The following is a 24,482-nucleotide window of genomic DNA, read 5'->3' as shown; positions in this document are numbered from 1 at the left end:
GCCGCCCGCGACACCGTCCGCGTGGAATCAAACTTAATTAGCAGCTGAAGGTCCATGCAGCCGTTATGGACATACCTTCTAACAAAGATCCATCCATCCATACATTCGCATTTATAAAATTAGTAAGATTATTTGACTAGGTATGGAAAGAAATGGACTATATACTTTCCTGTTAAAAGTTATAATTTTATTAAGCGGACTACATAATTTGCGGCTTATACATTGCGCGGCCAATGTGTCTCTGGGGAGCGTCCTGTCGCCTGACGCGGCAATGCAGCTGTAATATTTAAATTGTTACAAACCTCCTTGCTGCGACAAAATGGCCGGTATGCGGTACGTGTCTATTACAGATTTCTGTATATGGATAGGCTATAAGTCGTGGTGTTTTGTGCCTATTTGATTTACGCCATTATGGCACGGACAGTGGCTGTTGTTAGCGATGATGAGAACTAGAACTAATAATTGGAATTAATTGCCAGTAAGATTATCAGCACCGTTAAATTCGGAAAGAATTAATAGCAGTAATTACCAAGCAACGATTTTTAACTAAAATACTTGTTAACTTTATAAAAATGCGAATGTTTGGATGGATGTTTTTTAGAAGGTAACTCCAGTATGAATCTACGGATCTCCATGAAATTTGTTATAAATATAGAATAAGTATATTCTGGAACAACGCATAGGCTACTTATTTATTACTTTTAAATTATACAAAACCTACACAGGAATAGAAAATGTCACATAAGATATCACAGATACAGTACGACAAGGATGTAATATTTTGACATTAACAGGATGCTAATGAGCGGTTGTATTTTAGTATCAATTATATCCATCGGATCATATATAACTTTGTCGGAGTATAACTCATCAAACCTAAGCAGGATTTAAACTTTCAGCTACAACTCAAACATCTGTAGCCAACTTCACTTACCTGGTTGGTTTGAGTCTTGTGATTATCTTCACTGTTCTTGCCAGACATCACGCCGTACGTTGTTAATGTAACTTCATTAGTTTAGCTTCAAATGACTCATGTTTAGACGAAAATATTATAAACCTTGTAAGTCTTATATTGTTGATCACATGCACAATCCTGTTGTGCTGAACTTCAAGACCAGGTTAGTGAGAGTAAATTTAAATTGACCAATATATCATTTTATACAACTATTCCTTATTTCTGAAACTAATTATTAATCAGTTCTTTTTCACAGTGTTCAAGCATTAATTAATACGTAATTAATAAGTGTATTTATTAAAATTTACTATGATAATAATTTTTTATAATAAACACCTTAACTGCTTAAGAAAAACATTTATAAGTCGTCAGGACAAAATTATTTATTGATTAAAAAACACTTTGACTTTATTTAATTCTCTTTGGTCTATAGACAAAAAGTAAAAACTTTCCCCGTATTCTGACTTGACAGATTATGATAGGCGCGTGTCGCGCGGCTGTTAGCAGGAAACGTACTGCCGTGCCGATGTTACTGTCAAGCCATTTACGCGGGAAAATTGTGCTATATTGTAAAAGGATTTTTTTGTATTTTCAAAAGTACAGATTATTATTTAAAGTAAAAATAAATGGGCGTCGTCACGGCTGTTTTAGAGCTACGTAATGACATAAACATTTTGGGTAAAACGTAATTTAAATCAAAATGAAATTGCATTTGAATAAACAAATGTAAGAATATGATTTTTATACGTATTTTATTTCGGTGACCTGACGTTTATAACATAAATTTCTGCACAGAGTAAAAAAAAATCTTAATAAGTAAGCTATTTATTCTTCCAGACAATGTTTATCTATACCAAATGTAATCTATATTCATGAAGCCATTCTTTCCTTTCAAACTATCGCATTTATAATATAATTAAGATAACCTACAAATGTTAACCTTCACCTGTACCAGCGAAACTAATGAATATTAAAACACGAAAGCGTCAAAATAGAATAAACAAAAATGTTTAAGTACGCATAAATAATTTATAACATAGCTCTTGTTGTGGCCACATCGGGAGAGTTGTACACGTGTATTATGACAGTATTTCTATCTCTGTCATTCTATTTAATAAAAACAGAGATAGCTATAATGTTCGTATACAAGTGTCACATCATTAACAGTTAGGTGTCGGTAATATGGCGCGGAAACGGCACAAACCTCGCGGGAGCAATAGACACGTCACATTTCAAAATGGCGCGACTTATGTTCTGTTGCCGCGAAAAGTACACAAAGAAAAACAAGTTAAAAATAAAAATTGATAAATTTGGTAATACCAAATAATGTCTTAGATTTCCAAACATTTTTTTTAGAAAGAAAGAGTAGACTGTAGAAATTCAAACAAAATCAAATACAACCAACACACCTATTATATGCAAATAATTACCTTGTCACTTTAAAATGCATGATTTGCCTCTGGCACGTCACCTCACTGGAATGTCCCATTAAAAAGGAATGGATTTGTAATGGAGTAAAATAGAAGAAATAAAAAGTTCAATAGAAACTGCGACCAAAAATGTTTCAAAAGATTCAACATAAAAGTCGTATATTCAAGTTGAGTAGAAATAAGTAAAAGAGAAACGCTTCTTTCAGTGTTTAACAAAACTATTAATATCTACCTAAGTCAAAACGTAATTTTTAGAAACGAATATTTCGTTTGTGTTGCGCGTTGTATGGTCTATAGCTATAGCATACAGCGTTATTTATGTTATTTATTTAAAATATCCTCGTATAACTTGATGTATAAAGATAATGATGAAATAAAGAAAAATAAAGAAAAAAAATCGTTATTTGTAAGCACCTTTCCAGTGAAGTTGGAAAAAATGATTATAAGTTGTTGGACAATAGATGTCGCTTCAACAAATTATAAAACTTTAAGAAATGTGCCGTTCTTATTATTACAGTAAATTAAAATTACAAAAAACACAATTATTTCTGCTTTTGGAAAAGCGTTAACTATTTCATTTTTTTTATAATTTGCATTGCAAAATCGATTCTTCAATGAATCGATGTTCCAAAAATATCAGAGTTGCCACAACAATCTCTCTTTATTATTTCTATTCAAAATTCAATTCTTAATCTGAGAATTTACTTTACTTCTTGTAAAATGGCGGATAACAACGCTTCAAATAAGTGATTTGTTACGTATACAATACAAAAAGATTGTGTATATTTTACGAACATTAAGCGATAATTAGTGAAGAGTGCTTAAATATTATTATTAGATATAAAATAGTGATTATGAAACTTAGTGTTTCATATAGTTTAAGTAGTTATAAAACGGCATGGTAAATTTTGCATAATGACGCAGTTTTTACCACCAAATTTGCTTGCATTATTCGCCGCGAGGGATCCTATACCATATCTGCCACCGGCGGCGAAACTTCCCCATGAGAAAAAGCAAAAAGGTTACGATGGAGTCGGAGGATTCCTTGAAAAGTTTGAGGTTAGTAATTTTGGGTTTTCTTTATCTTAATAATTATATCAATTGCTTTCTTTTTGATAAAACATAGATAACAAATACCGATGTTTTTGCTATCATAAAAAAATGACGTAGTATTTATTTAGAAGTCGAAGATGTCAATAATTTCACACCATCTTTTATTATTTGGTGTATTTCAATTCAACATCATAATTATAGCAAATGAGAGGACCATCTACATTAAATAATATTTTGCACTGGCTGTAAAGTAACTAGAAAAACTTACTATTCCTTAGCTTAGCATATCTGCTAAGATGCATTTGATTCCAATGTAGGAATATACAGTGTTTTTTTTTTTCAAGTTATTTATTAACGTCATACACACACGTATTAGCTGATTGTTCTGCAAAGATCTGATGAAATTTGGACACCAAGATAGATTACAGTTTGGAATAGGCTACATTTTAACATGAAAATGCCTGGTTTGTAGATTACATTTTCATTTTCGTATTGAATTTATACAACAAAGAAAATACTCAGTTTGCATTTAAGCCCCGCAGATGAAATAGTTATGAGTAACTAGGTTTTAATAAATCTGTTAAATGAAATATGTTTACCCGCAGCATCCATCAGAGACTCCGCCGCCAACTCGCGTGGAGACACGCGAGGAGCGCATGGAGAGACGTCGACGTGAAAGAGCGGAGCAGACAGCATACCGGCTGGAGCAGGAGATTGCGATGTGGGACCCCGCGGCCAATCCCGCATCTACAACAGACCCTTTCAAGACATTGTTTGTGGCCAGAATTGTAAGTTGTCTTATGTGTCATTTACTAAAATCAATTATTTTTATATTTACTAGGTTTTGCCTGCGAGTGTCCATGCAAGTTAAAAAAAAGATCTACTACAAATGTCTACTAGCTGTCGCGTGCAACTCCATCTGCATAGAATAGAAAAAACTTAATTAGTATATGTTCTAGATAATGCTCTACATCCGTGTCAAATTTCATCAAGATTTGTTGTGCAGTTCCGGAGATACATTCAAACAAATATCCATCCATCCAAATGTTCTCATTTACAATATTAGTAAGATGTTCATCATCATCAGCTCACTATACGTCCCCACCGAGGGACTCGGAGCCTACCCCAAGTTAGGGGTGACTAAGAAGGGGGGGTAGTAAGATGTTACTCAGTGATAATGTAACTTTCTAAAAGCAAAAGAATTTTTGAAATAGGTCCACAATTTTTTAACTTTTCCTCTATTTTTTTTTTTTTTATAAGAGAAGGGGGCAAATGAGCAGCGGGAACACCAAGGTGTTCATCGACGCTATAATATTAGTATAGATTTAGATGATAGAAAATATGTAATTTGTGTTTTTTTTTTTCTAGAATTATGACACTTCCGAGTCTAAGCTAAGAAGAGAATTTGAAGGATATGGACCAATTAAAAGGGTAAGGATAACATTTAAGTAAAAGAATTACAATTTTTGCTTACTTTTTTTTTCCTATTGAAAGTTGTGGTCGAATTGTCATCAGCTCAAATTCAACCTCACCAAAGAGCTCTTAGCTTATCCGAAATAGTCAACCTTGATGCTCCAATACGGGTCACCAGACATATATCTTTGTATTTCTTCACAGATATGTAAAGGATACATCACAATGCTTTTCTTAATAATTTAAAAATGTCGGATAAACATTGGTATTTGTTATCAACAACAACATAAGTTGTAGGAATTGTCCTCTCTCAGTGAAATAGCACGACCTTACAGAAGACACGCCTCAACTACACTCTCATCTCTGTCTCACACAGGACTTGTTTTACTTCTCTTTTATTATAGGAGGAGGAGATGCATAGGAAGGTTACATATTCTCTTTATGTGCGTCTCCTTCGTCGATTGAGAGTAGACAACGCATCTGTAATTGCGAATGTCTATGGGCAGCGGTCGCTTCGCCATTTCGGCGAATTCATGTGGCCGATTGTTCGATTGCCATCTTGTAATATAAAAAAATGTGAAATTCGAAAAATATATCATGCATATTATTCCCTGAACCACTGCATAGTTGATTTGTTAGAAAAAAAAATGTTGTATGTACCATTCCAGATTTGTATGGTATACAGCAAAGAGAACGGCAAGCCTCGTGGCTACGCCTTCATAGAGTACGAGCACGAGAGAGACATGCACTGTGAGTTCATACATTTACATACACCACACATACACATGGAGAGACGCGGTCGCTGTTTCATCTGAAGTGTAAAATTTGTATTTTACACTCTAGATTACATTACATATTGTATGCATCTGGGATGTAAAAGTTTTGAATTGTTATGTTATTGAATTTTTATACAATCAGGGTTATTCTAGATTTTTTTTTAACTCATTTAGTTATTTTTTCTATTTTTACATGGAATGCAGTTTAATTCATATAACTTACTTCATATAAACAGTTGTCATATGACTTCTTAGTCATAATGATATAGCAAAATAGTTTATTTTATGTGTAAAATTACATCATTTTTATTTAGTAAAAAGCAGAAAATTTCTGTTAATAATTATTCTTAATGCATTTCTTTTTTACATACTACTAGCTATCGCTTGCGGCTTTGCGCGGAATTATAAACAAACTTAATAAGTAGCCAATGTGGCTTTTTCTAAACTATGCTCAATATCTGTAACAAATTTCATCAAGATCTGTTTAGATGTTCCGGAGATATCTTCAAACAAACATCCATCTAAATATTCGCATTTAAAATATTAGTAAGATTTGTGTACCAGATAGTATTAATTCTCTACTTAATATGGAAGAACTTTACATCTTAGATTAATTTTTTTTTTTTTTAATATAAACTTAGCGATCACTTCTCTCCAATATTAATAACACAATTTCAATTCTTTTCTAATATAATATTGAATGTAAAATATATATAAAAAGAATTGAATTTGTATTAAAAATTACAACTTTCATTAAAATTTAACCATAACTTTGTAGCCATTTCACGATTCCATAAATATTATACGGAATTGATTTGAAATAACTGTCATTTTAAATCTAAAAAATGTCAAACAGAATCCCACTTTTTTTTCAACGTATTGTCACCACATTATGTACTATTTCATACATCTCATCAGCTGAATTTCTGAATTCAATCCCGTCTTAAATATCTATAGGTCATTTGTATTTAGACCAAAGTAACAAATTGGTGATTACTTTTTGTCTTAAAAGCTACCTCTTAGTTTAGTTAACATGCACTTTTCAGCCTATTTTCCTATATGGTTGTAACTTTGATTGTCTCTCTTGTAAAGTTGTCAATTTGCATAAGACATTGATATGTCCTTTTTCACATAATCCTGGATGGATTTTTAGTCGTATTAACTTTGTAGCCATTCAAATTTAAAAAAAGGACTTTGATTCTTTCCTATTTATTTCAATATTAATTAAAGAAATAACTTCATAAATAGTCTATGTGTTCTTTTAGTCTATGTTCTACATCTGTGTCAAATTTCATAAAGATCTGTTGAGTTGATCCGGAGATAACTTCTAACAAACATCCATACATACATTCGCATTTATAATATTAGTAATGATTACTAAATATAAGAATGTTTGTCATATTTTTACAGTTATTCATTAGAATTGGCTAATTGTTATGGTGCGATTGAAAGGTTCTAGAACATAGTAGTTATGTTTCTGAAAGGAATATATTAACAATATGTACAATATTCATCTAAATATTAACGTTAAATAGATTGTGATCAATACTATGAATTTATTAATTTAATTATAAAAAATCCTAAGATATTTATATATATATGTATAGCCTGACCAGAAATATATCATCCCTGTCTTGTAGCCAACATAATCTTATTTAATATTGCAACATCTATAGATGTGATGTCATTTAATTTTTTTTTACATATCTAATGTTAGTTGGCTGTATGCATTTTTTATCTGTAAATATTTTTCAACATAAATTTAACTTGAAGTCAAAAATTGCTTTAAACGATAAAACAATTTGAAACTCGATGACAACCAACAATGTCAATATCATGACAACAAATTTTTTTATATATATATTTTTTTAATAAATATTTTCTGGCCTGGTTACTAGTCCTTTTGGCTTTTCTTTATAATGTAATTTTTGTTGTCATTACAAGAAATTAGTTTCTTAGGATTTTCGCAACATGTTGAGGTGTTTTATTTTTCCGGTCACGCTATATATATTTCTGATAAAAAAAATATATAAATTGTTAATTTTGTTTAAAATTTCATTATAAATTGAAACAGATTACTATTGAATTCTGTTTTGATCACATAAGGTTTTATATTTTTCAACTTTTTGATTTCGTAATTACAAAATGAAAAGAGGTAATGAAAATCCGCCATGTCCGAGTTAACTTCCCGCGCATTCTGTATGAATTAACGAGTGGTTTTTCTATTTTTCACACCACAGACCGCAGGCCGTAAAGACCCCCTACTCACGAGCTAACCGGCAACTCGCTTTAATAGGTTTGTATGTGGTAAGACTGCCAACATACAACGTTTAAAAAAATAACGGATTTATTTGATTTAAAAAAAAAAACAGATTTTAACGTAGTTTCGAACACTTTGTATAGTTTAAAACGGTTTTTTTTTTAATTTGCGCTAAGGATAAAGTAAGTAAGCGCACCAGGTAAATGTGTATACGACGAGTAATGCTGGGATAATATTTAATTTAAAAAAAAAATCATCAAATGTAAGTAATCGTGTAAATTAAGGTAAAAAAAAAAGTGCCGGTAACTTTGGATTTGTTTTTGGGTAATAAAGTAAGTAGCCAAAACGGTAGGTATAAATATTTCAGTATATATTTGAAAATTTAAATAAAAATGGCGTCTGTCGGCTCGGTCGGTAGGTATGCATGTAGGTATATAAAATTATATATATATATTACAAGTGAGATATCACTTGAATATCGTCTTCCCAGGTATTATGATTGTTGGTTTATATCTTCAATGAAAATTATTACATAAATATATATTTATATGTTGTAAAATTTAGTTATTTAAAAATGTGTAATCAACTATATTTATATTAATGTAAATAAATTTGATTACACATTTTTTTTTATTTACATGGATTATTGTTTACAATACATATTAGAATTTACAATGTTATTTACATGTAAAGTTTATGAATCCATGTAGATATATATAGTAAATGTATCGTGCGGGGTTGACGGCATATAATATGTTTGCTAGTTAAACAATATATATGTTTATGAAGTCATATATTTTACACTAAACACTGTTGAAACAACTTAAACTATAATTTCTAATTTTCATATTAAACATGTAATTTTACAAATCATATTAAAATGTAAAATGTAAATTTTAATATGACTTGTAAATTATGTAAGATGTTTGACATGAATAAATTATATTTTATTCGTAATGTTTACAGTTTCGATTTTTTTTAATTGAAAAAAATATGTATATTTATAGTTGAAGAAATAGGACTGTTGATTTTTTTAGTAAAAATCTACTGTCGTATTCGTGTATAAGAACATTACTGTTATCTATATTCCATATAGAATGAAAAAGATAGCAATATTGTTGTTATATAGTGTAAACAATCGTAAAGTTACATATTGATCATATTTTACAACTAATTATCAACACTATTAATTTTACAATTCATATTAGTTTACACAACACACTACATATGACTATTCTGACGGAAACATTTACATCTGACGTGAGATGTGACTGTTTCCGTGAGGTCGGTTAGGGTGTTTGCGATGCCGTGGCCCCGCACGCGGCTAGTGCACGTAATGACCGCGTATTGCGCGCGTTGCAGCCGCCTACAAGCACGCGGACGGTAAGAAGATCGACGGCAAACGAGTTCTGGTCGACGTAGAGCGCGCGCGCACTGTCAAAGGATGGCTGCCGAGACGTCTGGGTGAGTTTTGTTAAATTTTTATACTAGCTTTTGGTCCGTAACTTCTTAAACTTGATTAGTAGCTTATGTTTACTTCCAGACTGTGTTCTACATCTATACTAAATTTCATCGAGATACATACAGCTGTTTTAGAGATCTAGTAACAAACATCCATCCATCAGGAATCTAATTATTTTTTTTGTATTTCATAATGAATTGTTAGGTAGTAATTAAAAAAAATATATCTGCTGCTATTGCCGGCACTGAAAGCGATATCAAAGTGGTGATTACAATAGTGTTGTGTGAGAGTTGTATGAGTGTTGCGCGTGCGCAGGCGGGGGTCTGGGAGTGTTGTATGAGTGTTGCGCGTGCGCAGGCGGGGGTCTGGGAGTGTTGTATGAGTGTTGCGCGTGCGCAGGCGGGGGTCTGGGAGTGTTGTATGAGTGTTGCGCGTGCGCAGGCGGGGGTCTGGGAGTGTTGTATGAGTGTTGCGCGTGCGCAGGCGGGGGTCTGGGAGTGTTGTATGAGTGTTGCGCGTGCGCAGGCGGGGGTCTGGGAGTGTTGTATGAGTGTTGCGCGTGCGCAGGCGGGGGTCTGGGAGTGTTGTATGAGTGTTGCGCGTGCGCAGGCGGGGGTCTGGGAGTGTTGTGTGAGTGTTGCGCGTGCGCAGGCGGGGGTCTGGGAGTGTTGTATGAGTGTTGCGCGTGCGCAGGCGGGGGTCTGGGAGTGTTGTGTGAGTGTTGCGCGTGCGCAGGCGGGGGTCTGGGAGTGTTGTATGAGTGTTGCGCGTGCGCAGGCGGGGGTCTGGGAGTGTTGTATGAGTGTTGCGCGTGCGCAGGCGGGGGTCTGGGAGTGTTGTATGAGTGTTGCGCGTGCGCAGGCGGGGGTCTGGGAGTGTTGTATGAGTGTTGCGCGTGCGCAGGCGGGGGTCTGGGAGTGTTGTATGAGTGTTGCGCGTGCGCAGGCGGGGGTCTGGGAGTGTTGTATGAGTGTTGCGCGTGCGCAGGCGGGGGTCTGGGCGGGACGAGACGCGGCGGCGCTGACGTCAACATCAAGCACTCCGGCCGCGAGGACAACGAGCGAGAGCGCGAGAGATACCGCCTCGAGCAGAGGGACGGGGAGGAGCGCGCGCACAGGGGAGAGAGACCCGACAGGGAGAGGGACAGAGAACGTGAGTACATACACACACATACACATACATACAGACCACGTGTCTGAGTACATTACACATTGATATTTACAACAATTTAACGTTTTGCAGATGATTTGTCTAAACTTTCGTGAGACATAATAATTAATTAATTAAAAAACGTTTTAACTCACGTGTGATAGTCCTGTGACGGCACCGACTAGTTTCGGGCCCATCGGGGGTCCATCTTCAGGGCGAGTGGGACTCGAGTCCTAAACTAGTCTGTGCCGTCACAGGACGATCACACTTGAGTTAAACCGTTTCTTAATTAATTGATGATTTGTCTTTTGATTGAGAATAATTTTTGTATTTTATAAGACATTAGAGATCTTTATAAATAACTTTGTACAATATTTTAGTATAAACTTTGAGTTTAGTTACAAGATTTAGTAAATTTGAAAATGTCTTCCTAGTTAAACGTACTGTGGTCTTTTGTCATACATATTGTGAAAGTTGTATGTATGTATGTATGTCAGGTGTACGCCGACGTAGCCGGTCGAGGTCGCGGCGACGCTCGGGATCTCGGCCGCGCAGGCGCGAGCGCGAACGCGACAGGGAACGGGAACGTCCCAGGGAAGAGGAGCCCGAAAAGTATGTATACACTATACACAAACATATCTTTCATTTATATTTTTATACAAGATTTCTTTTTTAAATGTTTGTCGATAAAAGTATAAAATTAAATTAATAATCTACATGCATTTAATAGTTAAATAAAATTTCAACAAAATGAAGGGAAAATATTCTAAACTATTCAATAAACGAATGTTTCTGTATATTTCATAGTGACGTCACAACACTATCATTCTATCTCTGTCCATCTTGATGCCAACGTGACGTCACAACACATTGTATGTCTATCTCGCTCTACAGTGTAATAAATAGTGACAGTGACGTCACAGCACTCAGTGTATCTCTGTCCGTCTTGTTGCAGACGTCGTCGTCGTTCTCGATCTAGATCTGAGAGACGTCGCGAACGTCGGGAACGTTCTGAGAGATCTGAGAGATCGAGGTCGAGGGAAAGAAAACGCGCGCGTCGCAGAGATCATAAAGTTAAAGCTGAGGATGTTAAAGTCAAGGAGGAGCCTGCTGATGGTATGATCATCATCACCTCATTATATGTCCTCATTGAGGAGCTCGGAGTCTACCCTAAGTTAGAGATGACTATGTCATAGTCAACCACAGCCAAGTGTAGTGACTTCACACATATCATTGAATATCTTCTCAGATATGTGCAGCATCACAATGTTTTACTTCACAGTAAGAACTTCGGATTAATGTACATATGTAAATAGAAAAACACATTGGTATATGACGGGATTTGAACCCAGGACATGCAAATTGCAAGTTAAGTACTTAATCCCTGAACCACAAACACTCCTGAAGATAGTATTATAGACAATAACTCATGATTGAATGATTTATGACACACTGGGGAATACCAACTTAAATGACACCCTCACTCTTCAAAATCGGTCCATTCATCTTATCTATCTATCTATATATATAGTCAGAAAGTGGTGTTAGTTACACTATTTATAACTCAAGAACGGCTAAATCGATTTGACTGAAAATTGGTGGGCAGGTAGCTTAGAACCAGGAAACGGACATAGGATAGTTTTTACCCCGTTTTCTATTTTTTATTACGCGCGGACGGAGTCGCGGGTAAAAACTAGTTTAATACATACAAAATTATTTATAACACTCTTTGTTTAGTAAAAACCTGAACAATTTGAACGTTTTGTAATTAAATTAATTAATTTTTAATTAACTAATGTATTTAAATAACCCTCCATATAACAGACTACCCTCAGTTCCGTTTACCACCACCTGATGTACACATCAAGCAGGAACCTGCAGAAGAAGAGGATAAATACAATCCTGAAGATGCCAACGGTGATCACTACGACTACTGACATAATTCTCAACACAAAACATCGCACATGTGACACAGAACACAATACTTGTCACATACTGACCATAGACTACCAAAAGCTTACCAAACAAGTAATGAATATGTCTGTACGAGAAGATATTACCATAAAGATAGATATTCTCCAGATAATGTGTCAAGAAATTATCACAGTTCGAATACCGTTCAAGAAATATCTAAATTTAGATATAGTCCGTTGAATGAAAACAAAATGTCCAAATCTTACCACAATCTACAACAACAAGTAGATAGAATTGATCACAGTCCACCGATGGTCCATCCAACACGTAGGTTAGACCACAGTCCTCCGATAGTCCACCATAGACTTGATCACAGTCCTTCAGTGGTCCATCAAGTACCTAGGTTTTATCACAGTCCACCTATGGTTCACCGCAGATTTGACCACAATCCTCCAATGATCCATCAAATACCTAGGTTTGACCACAATCCACAAATGGTCCGCCCCAGATTTGACCACAATCCACATATGATCCGTCACAGATTTGACCACAATCCACGAATGGTCCACCCCAGATTTGATCATAATCTACGAATGGTCCATCCCAGATTTGACCATAATCCACAAATGGTCCACCCCAGATTTGATCATAATCTACGAATGGTCCATCCCAGATTTGACCATAATCCACAAATGGTCCACCCCAGATTTGATCATAATCCACGAATGGTCCACCCCAGATTTGACCACAATCCACGAATGGTCCACCCCAGATTTGACCACAATCCACGAATGGTCCACCCCAGATTTGACCATAATCCACGAATGGTCCGTCACAGATTTGACCATAATCCACAAATGGTCCATCACAGATTTGACCACAATCCACAATTGGTCCATCAAATACCTAGGTATTATCACAGTCCACCAATAGTTCACCACAGATTTGATCATAGTCCTCCAATGGTCCATCAAATAACTAGATTAGACCACAGTCCAGCGCTGGTCCAACACAGATTTGACGAGAGTCCACAAGATGACTCTCACAATCCAACAAAATCCTGGATACTTCAAATGCATAGATGTTTTGATTTAGAATAACGAATAAATACATTTAAAAATAAAATATTAAAAGATGTAAAAATTATTTGATGTTTTATTATCAAAATATTGAAGAAAAAACGTAAATTTTATTCAAATAAAGAAATAGAATTATAATTACGTAATTCAATTGTAATATTAAAGGTTTTTTTTTTTAAATTCTAGTACAGAAAAACAGTATTTGGTACAGTTTTCTAAATTTTACATCGTCTTTTAAACTTAAAGTAGTCAATTTATTTATTAATAAGAGAAATATTAATGAGAATTTTGAGTCATTCAAAATGTTTTAAATAAAGATAAAAATATTTTATTTATATTTTCAGTCTAGATTTGGATGTGATTTAAATTTGAAATGTAAAATTTACTTTCATTTGTAAAAGTTAAATTTCAAGTTGAAAATTTTCGATTTCAAATTGTAAAATTATAATTTCAAATTGTAAAATTACAATTTCAAATTGTAAAATTTCGATTTCAAATTGTAAAATTTCGATTTCAAATTGTAAAATTACAATTTCAAATTAAAACACCAAATTTAAAGTAAAATATACATTTAAAAAGAACTAAACAATAGCTAGCTTGTATTTCTTGGCATCAATTGTCTGGATTTTCATCAAAATCATCTAAAACTTGTTTTTCATTAAATTTTTATTAAAGAAACAATCTCACTGTCTTTAAAAGTGAAACATGACATCTTCTGTCTCTTTCGCACATAGAGGTTACATGTATCTCTCTCCCGCTCACAACAAAACTGGTGTTCAGTGAAGTTAAATGGTTGATATATAAATTATATGACAAATAGAATATTACGTCTTTATATAACAGGTCCAATTGTAACTATGTCAGTTTTGTAATCTCACGAGGTAAATTGTAAACTGACTCGTAATATTTGCAATTTTACTTTTAAACGGAGGAATTTGTTTGATAAATATCAATTTGTAATTTGACATCGTCAATTTATAAACTGTCTAGAATTGACGCGCATACGTAAAAAGACGTCAAATTGACTTTTTTTTATATATTTGCTTGCAGTTTGTAATATGTCTAGTGAGATTGTAAACTGACTGAAATCATAGAATGAAATTTTATTGTAAAAATGATCAAATCTGAACTATATCAAGGAAATTTTGTAAACTGTTTGTCGGAACTTGTACTTTACGTGGACCTGTTTATTTAAGACTTCAACAAATATATGAATTTTTAAAATATTTGGTTGTTTTTTTATGATACCTTTATAAGAAAAAAAGGTAGGAAACTAATCGAGAGAAAAACTGAAAGCTCTATTTGGTATTTTTCAACTGACATCTGCCAAAGTTGATACGAGGTTAGTCCATTTGCCTTTGGTTTTTTATATCAACAGGTGGCAAATGGTCACCTGGATTCGCCGAAATAGCGAGGCGACCGTTGCCCATAGACATCCGCAAATGCATATGCGTTGCCTACCATTAATCAGCGGAGATGGAGACGCACAGATAGATATTTCCCCTTTCCATCCTTTCCTAATTAAAAAAGAGTGGTAAGGGAAATAGGACTAAAATTAGGTCTCAGACCCCCACAGTTATTCGTCCTGAAATGTAACCCGAAGGTGTAATAGTTATCTAAATATTACCCTTGTGAAAATTCCAACAGCTATAAAGTCAACTCGTAATGTAAAATACCGTAATGGAGGTGCCACTGTTTAATAAAGGCTTTTAATCGAAAATAATTCAATTATTAGAATCAAAGAAACGTTTGATTTTAACAAATTATTACAAAGCATTTATACAGAGAGAAGTTGAACGGGAATGAGTATTGCCAGATTATTTTTCACATTACAGCAGCAAACAGTTTCTAATCTGCCTGGAAGTTATTTGCAATTTTAAATTACATTGAACAAATTCAAACAAAATATTTTTAATCAATCAGTATATTTAATAATAACCACAATAAACATAACAAAAACTAGGACACAAAAAATACAAGAAATAGTCATTATAATGCACCAGTAGTATCTGCCGAGGCAGTTATCAGCGCCGTGCAGAGGACCACGGATCCTAAACGGGGGATGATAAGCCACCCCCTGTACTGCATGCACCTCCTACGACATACAACCCTCAATATACTTTACCCTCAGTTAGGGGTGACTAGGCCATTTTTTCGCGGGGAAAAAACGTTTATTTTTAAATCAAAAGGTGGCAAAACAAACGGCCATCTAAATTGCCCGTTGCGCATAGACTTCCGCAAATATAGATTTTGCCTACCTTTAATCAACTGAGAAGGAGACGCACAGAAAGAGAATATTTGCCCTTACTATGCATCCCCTCTTCCGCCAAATCCACTTCCCCTTTCCATACTTTTCTGATAAGAAAAGGGTGGGAAGGGAAAGAGGACTAAAAATAGATCTCCGGCACCACACTCATCAGACGAAACGCGGAATTGCTTCCACTTGACGCCTGTCTTCTGTGTGGTCGTGGTATTTCACTGGTCGATCCAATCCATTCGTGCACCAAACAAATCCGTGTATCCGAATCTATGAGTGACATATCATGGTTGTGGATTATGTGTTGTGATAACTATTGATCTGATATTTAGATCGGTTAAATTAGAACTGAATGAAATAAGTAAAAATTATACCGAGATTAATTATCGACTTCAGTTAAGTAAAATATTTATGTAATTTCACAAATTACGTTTTAAAAGAAAGTCGTTTGTTTATTTATCTTGTTTTATGATTGCTTTTTCTATATTAATATATTTTCGGTCTGTAACAATGATCCAGAACATTCCACGTGTTCTATTGTTACCTGTATACAATCAAATCCTGAACACATGCACCTCTCCCTCGGCATTCCCTCGTGTAAGCCGCGCGATAACGTCATCTCCCCCCGCTCACTGTTAAAATTCCCCTGCAATCACAAACACCGCCTAAACACAACCGACAACCAAAAAAAGACTGAAGAGACAAAACTTCAAGCAGCGCCATCTAGCGGTGGTTGGCATACAAATCGGATTCCATTCAATAAACAAAGCGCGCCAAAACTAATTACAGATAATAGAATGTAGATTTATTGCACAGTATTTTAGATGCTTTAATCAGAACTTAATGCAGAACTTTAATCGTTCAATAAATAAGAAATAAAATGCCTCAATCTTCTTAATCAATGTAATCCAACAATTCAACAACAAATATGGCGATTAACAAGATCACTATCAAATATACGGCGACAAGGAGCGCGCGCTGGAAGAGGAGAGCCTTACGTCTGACGTCATCACTAGCACAGTGCCTCAGCACATACGTCACGCGACTCTCCATGCCCTGGACATAGACAAGCAACATCCTATCTTAGTTCTATAGCATAGACTATAATGTTTTTTTTATTCCGACTAAGATACACACAGTTAAAAACCCTTATACACAATATTGACACTAAAAAACCATTCATAAACGATTAGTATAATAAAATAATTGTTATTTTTTTTAAATTGTGTTAAAATCATAAAAAATATTCTGAGATTCGATAAATTAAAAATCTAAGACTTCAACATTACGAAAATTTGCGTTTTTTTTTATATTCTTATTTCATTTGGTCCAAATGAAACCGATCTAAAAATGGAAATAGCAATCGAAAATGAATTATTATTTAGAAATTATCGAATAATTTTAGTAATGTTTTTAATACAAAGTAAAAAAACAATATTCGAATCGATCTCTGAGATTGAATATTAGTTTCGGTTGATACCAACCAAAATTACAACTTTGATATATCAAGACGAAAGTGGCATTTTAAAAATATACGATAAATTATATTAATAAAAATAGATAAAGTATGTACCTTTATACCTTGTTCTTGTACAGGTGTTCTGGATTGTTCCATTTTTATCTAACATGAATTTCTTATGAGCAAAATGTTTCTGCAAAGATATGGAAATTGTCATCAAAATTACTTCGAAATACTAAGATCCTTACAATTCCTATATATTCACATAGATAACACAATAAGTACTTGTCAGATTGTTTCTATTTCCTAGCTAATATAAGCATTACATTTGGAATAAATTGACATATTTTTCCTACCCCCCCCCCAGATCTAACGTAAATCGGCTGGCGTCGCCCTTGAACACATAGGCTACTTACTAAGTTTTTTTTATATAGTCGGGAGTAAAAGCTATATGTACTTGTTTCTCATTTAACCTATCTATTTTATACTCCGGGGACTGCTTTTTGGCTTCGACCATAAAAGAAACTAAAAGATAGAACTAGATAAAAATTACGTTTACGATAAAAAGGAAGGAAAAGAAAACTTCTACTTCACACTTTTATCTTAAGAGTTTAATTAAAAATATAATTAAAAAATTACTTACAAATATATTTAAACTTGTCGTAACATATTGTAATAATTTTTCTTGTAAGATTTTATCGTAAAATAAAATATACAATACTAGAGATTTTATTTACATCGAAATAATCATAATTTGTCATAAAATGACATAATTATCAAAATAAATACAAACAGATGATAATATTCTAGAAACATAGAAATCCCGACTGACATCTATATTACACTAAACAGGCTATAGATGTTGTATTTTGTGCCTGTTTGATCTTCGCCATTATGACGCAGACGATAGTGAATTAGCAAAAAGTAACTATTAACTAAAACAGGTGCTTTTAAGTCTGTACTTTCTTCGTACCGAATATTTTTCTCATAAAAGACATAGTTTAGTACTTTTGCTTGAGGTCTTATATTTTTTATTCACTTTAAAAATAAAAAAGGCATAAATAAAACAACTTTATAAAATGCGTTATAAAAATGTTTATTATGCAAATAAAATCCCAACAACAAATTTTATAGAAATTCTTACATTTTTTATGTGACAGCAAAAAGAGCGGGAAATTACTATCTCACTCTTAAACAAAATCATTATTTCTTTGTCGTAAATTCGTAAAAATTCTAGGTCTTAAAATACGCTTGCATTGTTCCTCTGCTTTGCTAAAAGAAAATACTTTCCGACATTTTCGTATAAAAGCAAACTTTACTTTGGAAAGGTCACTTGGAATGTACTATTATTTATTAGTTTAAACGAACAAAAAACACCAATTTTTAAAATTACTTATAAAATAATAGATAATTCGAATTAAAAAATTAAATATTTTATTATGTCAACAATCAATTAAGAAAAAATAAAAAATAAACGAATCTTCCAAATCAAACATAAAATGTAACAAAACTTATTTATTATTAAAATTGTAATTAACTATATTACAAATCCAAGATGGCATCAAATTTTCGCATTAAATTAATAAATCACTTAAGAAAAAAATAAATCTCCAATATACAAATTAAAACGACAAAGGCAAGAATAAACTTTTCAAACAAAAATATAAATTCTAACATATCAAAACATAAAAAAAGTAAATTGCAAATTCAAAATAGTTAAAATTTGTAATTTTCTTGCAATGTTTATACGAATAAAACGTACAAGGTCAAACGATTTCCACCTTGATTTAGTAGCGCAGTCGTTTAAAGGTCAACAAAGGTTAATCTTAATAATACGCGCAGTTAGGGTTGCCATGTCGCCAAACCTACTAGCCGGACAGACCAGTCAGTTTGTCCGGACATTTGGGTAGAAAGGTCGGACATCCTATATTATTTAGAATTTTGTCTCAGTATTAATAGGTACACTCTCGTTTGGGAAATGTAAAAAGCCTAACAAAAAGACATAGGTAGGCTTTTTGATTGCGTGTCCGGCTTTATCCGCACGTCTGGCAACGCTACGCTGAGTTATAACTTGGAATATTTTTAAATAATTTTAAAGTAATTGCACGAAAGATAATTGAATTTAATGCGGAGAAGCGCAAAGCTATTATTAATAAAAAAAAACTTCTCTAATATCAAATTATAGTTGAATTTCTGCCACTTGTAACTCTTACTCTATTATGTAAGGTGAATAAAAGATTAATCTCTGGTCAGCTTAAATATAAATAAAAAGGTAAAACTTATAATTTTATTAATACAAAAAGGCACTTTTAGTAATTTTTTTTTATTTTTTAACTAATCTTGCAGCCGTCGTTGCCATCTTCATTCTTCTGTGGTTTATCAATTTGTTCGTCTGTCTGTTAATGTAATTATTATTATTTTATCTTTTATTGTGAAGAAAACCTACAAAACGTTAAATATATCCACTCTGTATGACTTACTACGCTAGCATCTCCTCTCAGTAACTGAGGTACTTGCGAGCGCCGGAGCAACCGCGCTAGGGCTCCGGGGCGCTTCGCCCTCTCGGGGCACACCTGTTACAAGGATCAAGAACATTGACAATAAAGTTGCAATCACAAGAATTAAAAAAAAATGTAATTTAACTAATAAACTTGTAGTGCTAATAATTTCTAGTATAAAAAGATTTTTTTATTATTTTTTTCTTTTTTTAATTAATTTATAATTAAATAAATATTTCATTATATTTCGAATGTAAATTGTAAAATCTCACGTAATTTTTAACTTCACAAATCTTTTTAACGTACAATAAAACAAAAAAAAAAACCTAATAAACAAACAGAAATCTGAAATAATTATTGGACATAATAAACTTAAAAAATAAAAACCACTTTTTGGTATCAAATTTTGTCATACAAATATTAACGTAAGAAAAATTAATATTTGAAATAAAAAATACCTCATTTTTGTTCTGTTCCTCTGTTTCTAGTTCTTGTTCTTTTATTGTTTCTTGAACACAACTGGTAGTATCTTGTACATTTGGCGCGACCTCTACTTGACCTGCAAATGCCGTTACCATGGTAACCAACTGTTGCACTCAGAATAGTTAACTTGTCACTGACCGATCTTACCAGGTCTTACATATCTCTGCTGTTCCGGTTTACATTGAACTTGACGATTGCTTTCTCCTTTTAAATATCTTTTGATTTCTTCAGCTCTCTCCATGTATCTGGAATTAATAAAATCCTACTAAAAATCAGCATTTTGCTGTTGTGTAACAATTTAGTGTTTTCTGTGAGAAAATTAGAATTTTATAGCTGGAGGGATACGTCATAAAAAAGTCAAAACAGTGAATAGGATAGGACATAAAGAATTTGCGGTAAAATAAATAAAATAAAACCAAATCCGGCACCACTTGTCACCTGTATCCAGTCACTACCTATAACCTGTCACCTGCTGTCGCCACCTACAACTTGTCACTGGCTGTTACCACCTACTACCCGTCATCTGTCACTGACGCCAACTACCACCTGTTACCTGTCACTGTCTCCAACTGCAACCTGTCACTGTCTTCACTTACAACCACTTGTCACAACCCGTCACCTGTTACTTGTCACCGACTGTCACTTGTCACAGTCTGTCACCTGTCACAATCTGTCGGGTGCGACGTAGCGTGTGTCTGACCTGGTGAGTTTTGCGGTGAGCGCGCTGCGGCGGAGCGCGTCACTCTCTGCGGCGACGGCGGGCACCAGATAGAGCAGACTGTCGCTGTAGGCGGAGAGCGCGCCCGCCAGCTGACCTGTCACCTGTCACAATCTGTCAGGTGCGACGTAGCGTGTGTCTGACCTGGTGAGTTTTGCGGTGAGCGCGCTGCGGCGGAGCGCGTCACTCTCTGCGGCGACGGCGGGCACCAGATAGAGCAGACTGTCGCTGTAGGCGGAGAGCGCGCCCGCCAGCTGACCTGTCACCTGTCACAATCTGTCAGGTGCGACGTAGCGTGTGTCTGACCTGGTGAGTTTTGCGGTGAGCGCGCTGCGGCGGAGCGCGTCACTCTCTGCGGCGACGGCGGGCACCAGATAGAGCAGACTGTCGCTGTAGGCGGAGAGCGCGCCCGCCAGCTGACCTGTCACCTGTCACAATCTGTCAGGTGCGACGTAGCGTGTGTCTGACCTGGTGAGTTTTGCGGTGAGCGCGCTGCGGCGGAGCGCGTCACTCTCTGCGGCGACGGCGGGCACCAGATAGAGCAGACTGTCGCTGTAGGCGGAGAGCGCGCCCGCCAGCTGACCTGTCACCTGTCACAATCTGTCAGGTGCGACGTAGCGTGTGTCTGACCTGGTGAGTTTTGCGGTGAGCGCGCTGCGGCGGAGCGCGTCACTCTCTGCGGCGACGGCGGGCACCAGATAGAGCAGACTGTCGCTGTAGGCGGAGAGCGCGCCCGCCAGCTGACCTGTCACCTGTCACAATCTGTCAGGTGCGACGTAGCGTGTGTCTGACCTGGTGAGTTTTGCGGTGAGCGCGCTGCGGCGGAGCGCGTCACTCTCTGCGGCGACGGCGGGCACCAGATAGAGCAGACTGTCGCTGTAGGCGGAGAGCGCGCCCGCCAGCTGACCTGTCACCTGTCACAATCTGTCAGGTGCGACGTAGCGTGTGTCTGACCTGGTGAGTTTTGCGGTGAGCGCGCTGCGGCGGAGCGCGTCACTCTCTGCGGCGACGGCGGGCACCAGATAGAGCAGACTGTCGCTGTAGGCGGAGAGCGCGCCCGCCAGCTGACCTGTCACCTGTCACAATCTGTCAGGTGCGACGTAGCGTGTGTCTGACCTGGTGAGTTTTGCGGTGAGCGCGCTGCGGCGGAGCGCGTCACTCTCTGCGGCGACGGCGGGCACCAGATAGAGCAGACTGTCGCTGTAGGCGGAGAGCGCGCCCGCCAGCTGACCTGTCACCTGTCACCTGTCACAATCTGTCAGGTGCGACGTAGCGTGTGTCTGACCTGGTGAGTTTTGCGGTGAGCGCGCTGCGGCGGAGCGCGTCACTCTCTGCGGCGACGGCGGGCACCAGATAGAGCAGACTGTCGCTGTAGGCGGAGAGCGCGCCCGCCAGCTGACCTGTCACCTGTCACCTGTCACAATCTGTCAGGTGCGACGTAGCGTGTGTCTGACCTGGTGAGTTTTGCGGTGAGCGCGCTGCGGCGGAGCGCGTCACTCTCTGCGGCGACGGCGGGCACCAGATAGAGCAGACTGTCGCTGTAGGCGGAGAGCGCGCCCGCCAGCTGACCTGTCACCTGTCACCTGTCACAATCTGTCAGGTGCGACGTAGCGTGTGTCTGACCTGGTGAGTTTTGCGGTGAGCGCGCTGCGGCGGAGCGCGTCACTCTCTGCGGCGACGGCGGGCACCAGATAGAGCAGACTGTCGCTGTAGGCGGAGAGCGCGCCCGCCAGCTGACCTGTCACCTGTCACAATCTGTCAGGTGCGACGTAGCGTGTGTCTGACCTGGTGAGTTTTGCGGTGAGCGCGCTGCGGCGGAGCGCGTCACTCTCTGCGGCGACGGCGGGCACCAGATAGAGCAGACTGTCGCTGTAGGCGGAGAGCGCGCCCGCCAGCTGACCTGTCACCTGTCACAATCTGTCAGGTGCGACGTAGCGTGTGTCTGACCTGGTGAGTTTTGCGGTGAGCGCGCTGCGGCGGAGCGCGTCACTCTCTGCGGCGACGGCGGGCACCAGATAGAGCAGACTGTCGCTGTAGGCGGAGAGCGCGCCCGCCAGCTGACCTGTCACCTGTCACAATCTGTCAGGTGCGACGTAGCGTGTGTCTGACCTGGTGAGTTTTGCGGTGAGCGCGCTGCGGCGGAGCGCGTCACTCTCTGCGGCGACGGCGGGCACCAGATAGAGCAGACTGTCGCTGTAGGCGGAGAGCGCGCCCGCCAGCTGACCTGTCACCTGTCACAATCTGTCAGGTGCGACGTAGCGTGTGTCTGACCTGGTGAGTTTTGCGGTGAGCGCGCTGCGGCGGAGCGCGTCACTCTCTGCGGCGACGGCGGGCACCAGATAGAGCAGACTGTCGCTGTAGGCGGAGAGCGCGCCCGCCAGCTGACCTGTCACCTGTCACAATCTGTCAGGTGCGACGTAGCGTGTGTCTGACCTGGTGAGTTTTGCGGTGAGCGCGCTGCGGCGGAGCGCGTCACTCTCTGCGGCGACGGCGGGCACCAGATAGAGCAGACTGTCGCTGTAGGCGGAGAGCGCGCCCGCCAGCTGACCTGTCACCTGTCACAATCTGTCAGGTGCGACGTAGCGTGTGTCTGACCTGGTGAGTTTTGCGGTGAGCGCGCTGCGGCGGAGCGCGTCACTCTCTGCGGCGACGGCGGGCACCAGATAGAGCAGACTGTCGCTGTAGGCGGAGAGCGCGCCCGCCAGCTGACCTGTCACCTGTCACAATCTGTCAGGTGCGACGTAGCGTGTGTCTGACCTGGTGAGTTTTGCGGTGAGCGCGCTGCGGCGGAGCGCGTCACTCTCTGCGGCGACGGCGGGCACCAGATAGAGCAGACTGTCGCTGTAGGCGGAGAGCGCGCCCGCCAGCTGACCTGTCACCTGTCACCTGTCACAATCTGTCAGGTGCGACGTAGCGTGTGTCTGACCTGGTGAGTTTTGCGGTGAGCGCGCTGCGGCGGAGCGCGTCACTCTCTGCGGCGACGGCGGGCACCAGATAGAGCAGACTGTCGCTGTAGGCGGAGAGCGCGCCCGCCAGCTGACCTGTCACCTGTCACCTGTCACAATCTGTCAGGTGCGACGTAGCGTGTGTCTGACCTGGTGAGTTTTGCGGTGAGCGCGCTGCGGCGGAGCGCGTCACTCTCTGCGGCGACGGCGGGCACCAGATAGAGCAGACTGTCGCTGTAGGCGGAGAGCGCGCCCGCCAGCTGACCTGTCACCTGTCACCTGTCACAATCTGTCAGGTGCGACGTAGCGTGTGTCTGACCTGGTGAGTTTTGCGGTGAGCGCGCTGCGGCGGAGCGCGTCACTCTCTGCGGCGACGGCGGGCACCAGATAGAGCAGACTGTCGCTGTAGGCGGAGAGCGCGCCCGCCAGCTGACCTGTCACCTGTCACAATCTGTCAGGTGCGACGTAGCGTGTGTCTGACCTGGTGAGTTTTGCGGTGAGCGCGCTGCGGCGGAGCGCGTCACTCTCTGCGGCGACGGCGGGCACCAGATAGAGCAGACTGTCGCTGTAGGCGGAGAGCGCGCCCGCCAGCTGACCTGTCACCTGTCACAATCTGTCAGGTGCGACGTAG

At 38.3% G+C, this 24,482-nt stretch overlaps 2 protein-coding genes, 1 long non-coding RNA gene and 1 other non-coding gene across 6 annotated transcripts; 2 read left to right on the top strand and 2 right to left on the bottom strand.

The window, feature by feature from the left end:
• Positions 1-3,112: 3,112 nt before the first annotated feature.
• LOC106710864 (U1 small nuclear ribonucleoprotein 70 kDa) lies at positions 3,113-12,579 on the top strand. 2 transcript variants are annotated; one of them, XM_045685421.1, is made up of 9 exons: positions 3,113-3,444; positions 4,044-4,226; positions 4,807-4,869; positions 5,520-5,601; positions 9,250-9,351; positions 10,337-10,501; positions 10,996-11,110; positions 11,454-11,614; positions 12,323-12,579. In XM_045685421.1, the coding sequence occupies exons 1-9, from the start codon at positions 3,301-3,303 to the stop codon at positions 12,433-12,435; spliced, it is 1,128 nt and encodes a 375-aa protein (XP_045541377.1). In that variant the 5' UTR covers positions 3,113-3,300; the 3' UTR covers positions 12,436-12,579. The 2 variants fall into 2 exon arrangements, with proteins under 2 accessions (XP_045541377.1, XP_045541376.1); XM_045685420.1 differs by having other exon boundaries at positions 9,665-10,501.
• A 77-nt stretch (positions 12,580-12,656) lies between these two features.
• Positions 12,657-13,539, top strand: LOC106710877 (early nodulin-75). 2 transcript variants are annotated; one of them, XM_045685319.1, is made up of 2 exons: positions 12,657-12,726; positions 12,766-13,539. In XM_045685319.1, the coding sequence occupies exons 1-2, from the start codon at positions 12,664-12,666 to the stop codon at positions 13,510-13,512; spliced, it is 810 nt and encodes a 269-aa protein (XP_045541275.1). In that variant the 5' UTR covers positions 12,657-12,663; the 3' UTR covers positions 13,513-13,539. The 2 variants fall into 2 exon arrangements, with proteins under 2 accessions (XP_045541275.1, XP_045541276.1); XM_045685320.1 differs by having other exon boundaries at positions 12,657-13,224; positions 13,291-13,539.
• Positions 13,540-16,651: 3,112 nt separating this feature from the next.
• Positions 16,652-17,883, bottom strand: LOC106710876. Its single transcript, XR_006756570.1, has 3 exons — positions 17,851-17,883; positions 17,322-17,400; positions 16,652-16,804 (listed from the first exon to the last, which is right to left on the bottom strand). It is a non-coding gene; the product is annotated as an uncharacterized LOC106710876 (long non-coding RNA).
• A 2,285-nt stretch (positions 17,884-20,168) lies between these two features.
• LOC106710863 lies at positions 20,169-24,482 on the bottom strand. Its single transcript, XR_006756548.1, has 4 exons — positions 24,462-24,482; positions 20,889-24,130; positions 20,336-20,433; positions 20,169-20,264 (listed from the first exon to the last, which is right to left on the bottom strand). It is a non-coding gene; the product is annotated as an uncharacterized LOC106710863 (transcript).

This window comes from Papilio machaon, chromosome 29, assembly GCF_912999745.1.
Source record: "Papilio machaon chromosome 29, ilPapMach1.1, whole genome shotgun sequence".
NCBI lineage: Eukaryota > Metazoa > Arthropoda > Insecta > Lepidoptera > Papilionidae > Papilio > Papilio machaon.
Note: the sequence above shows the minus strand (reverse complement) of the source record. Positions and strands in the feature narration are given on the sequence as shown.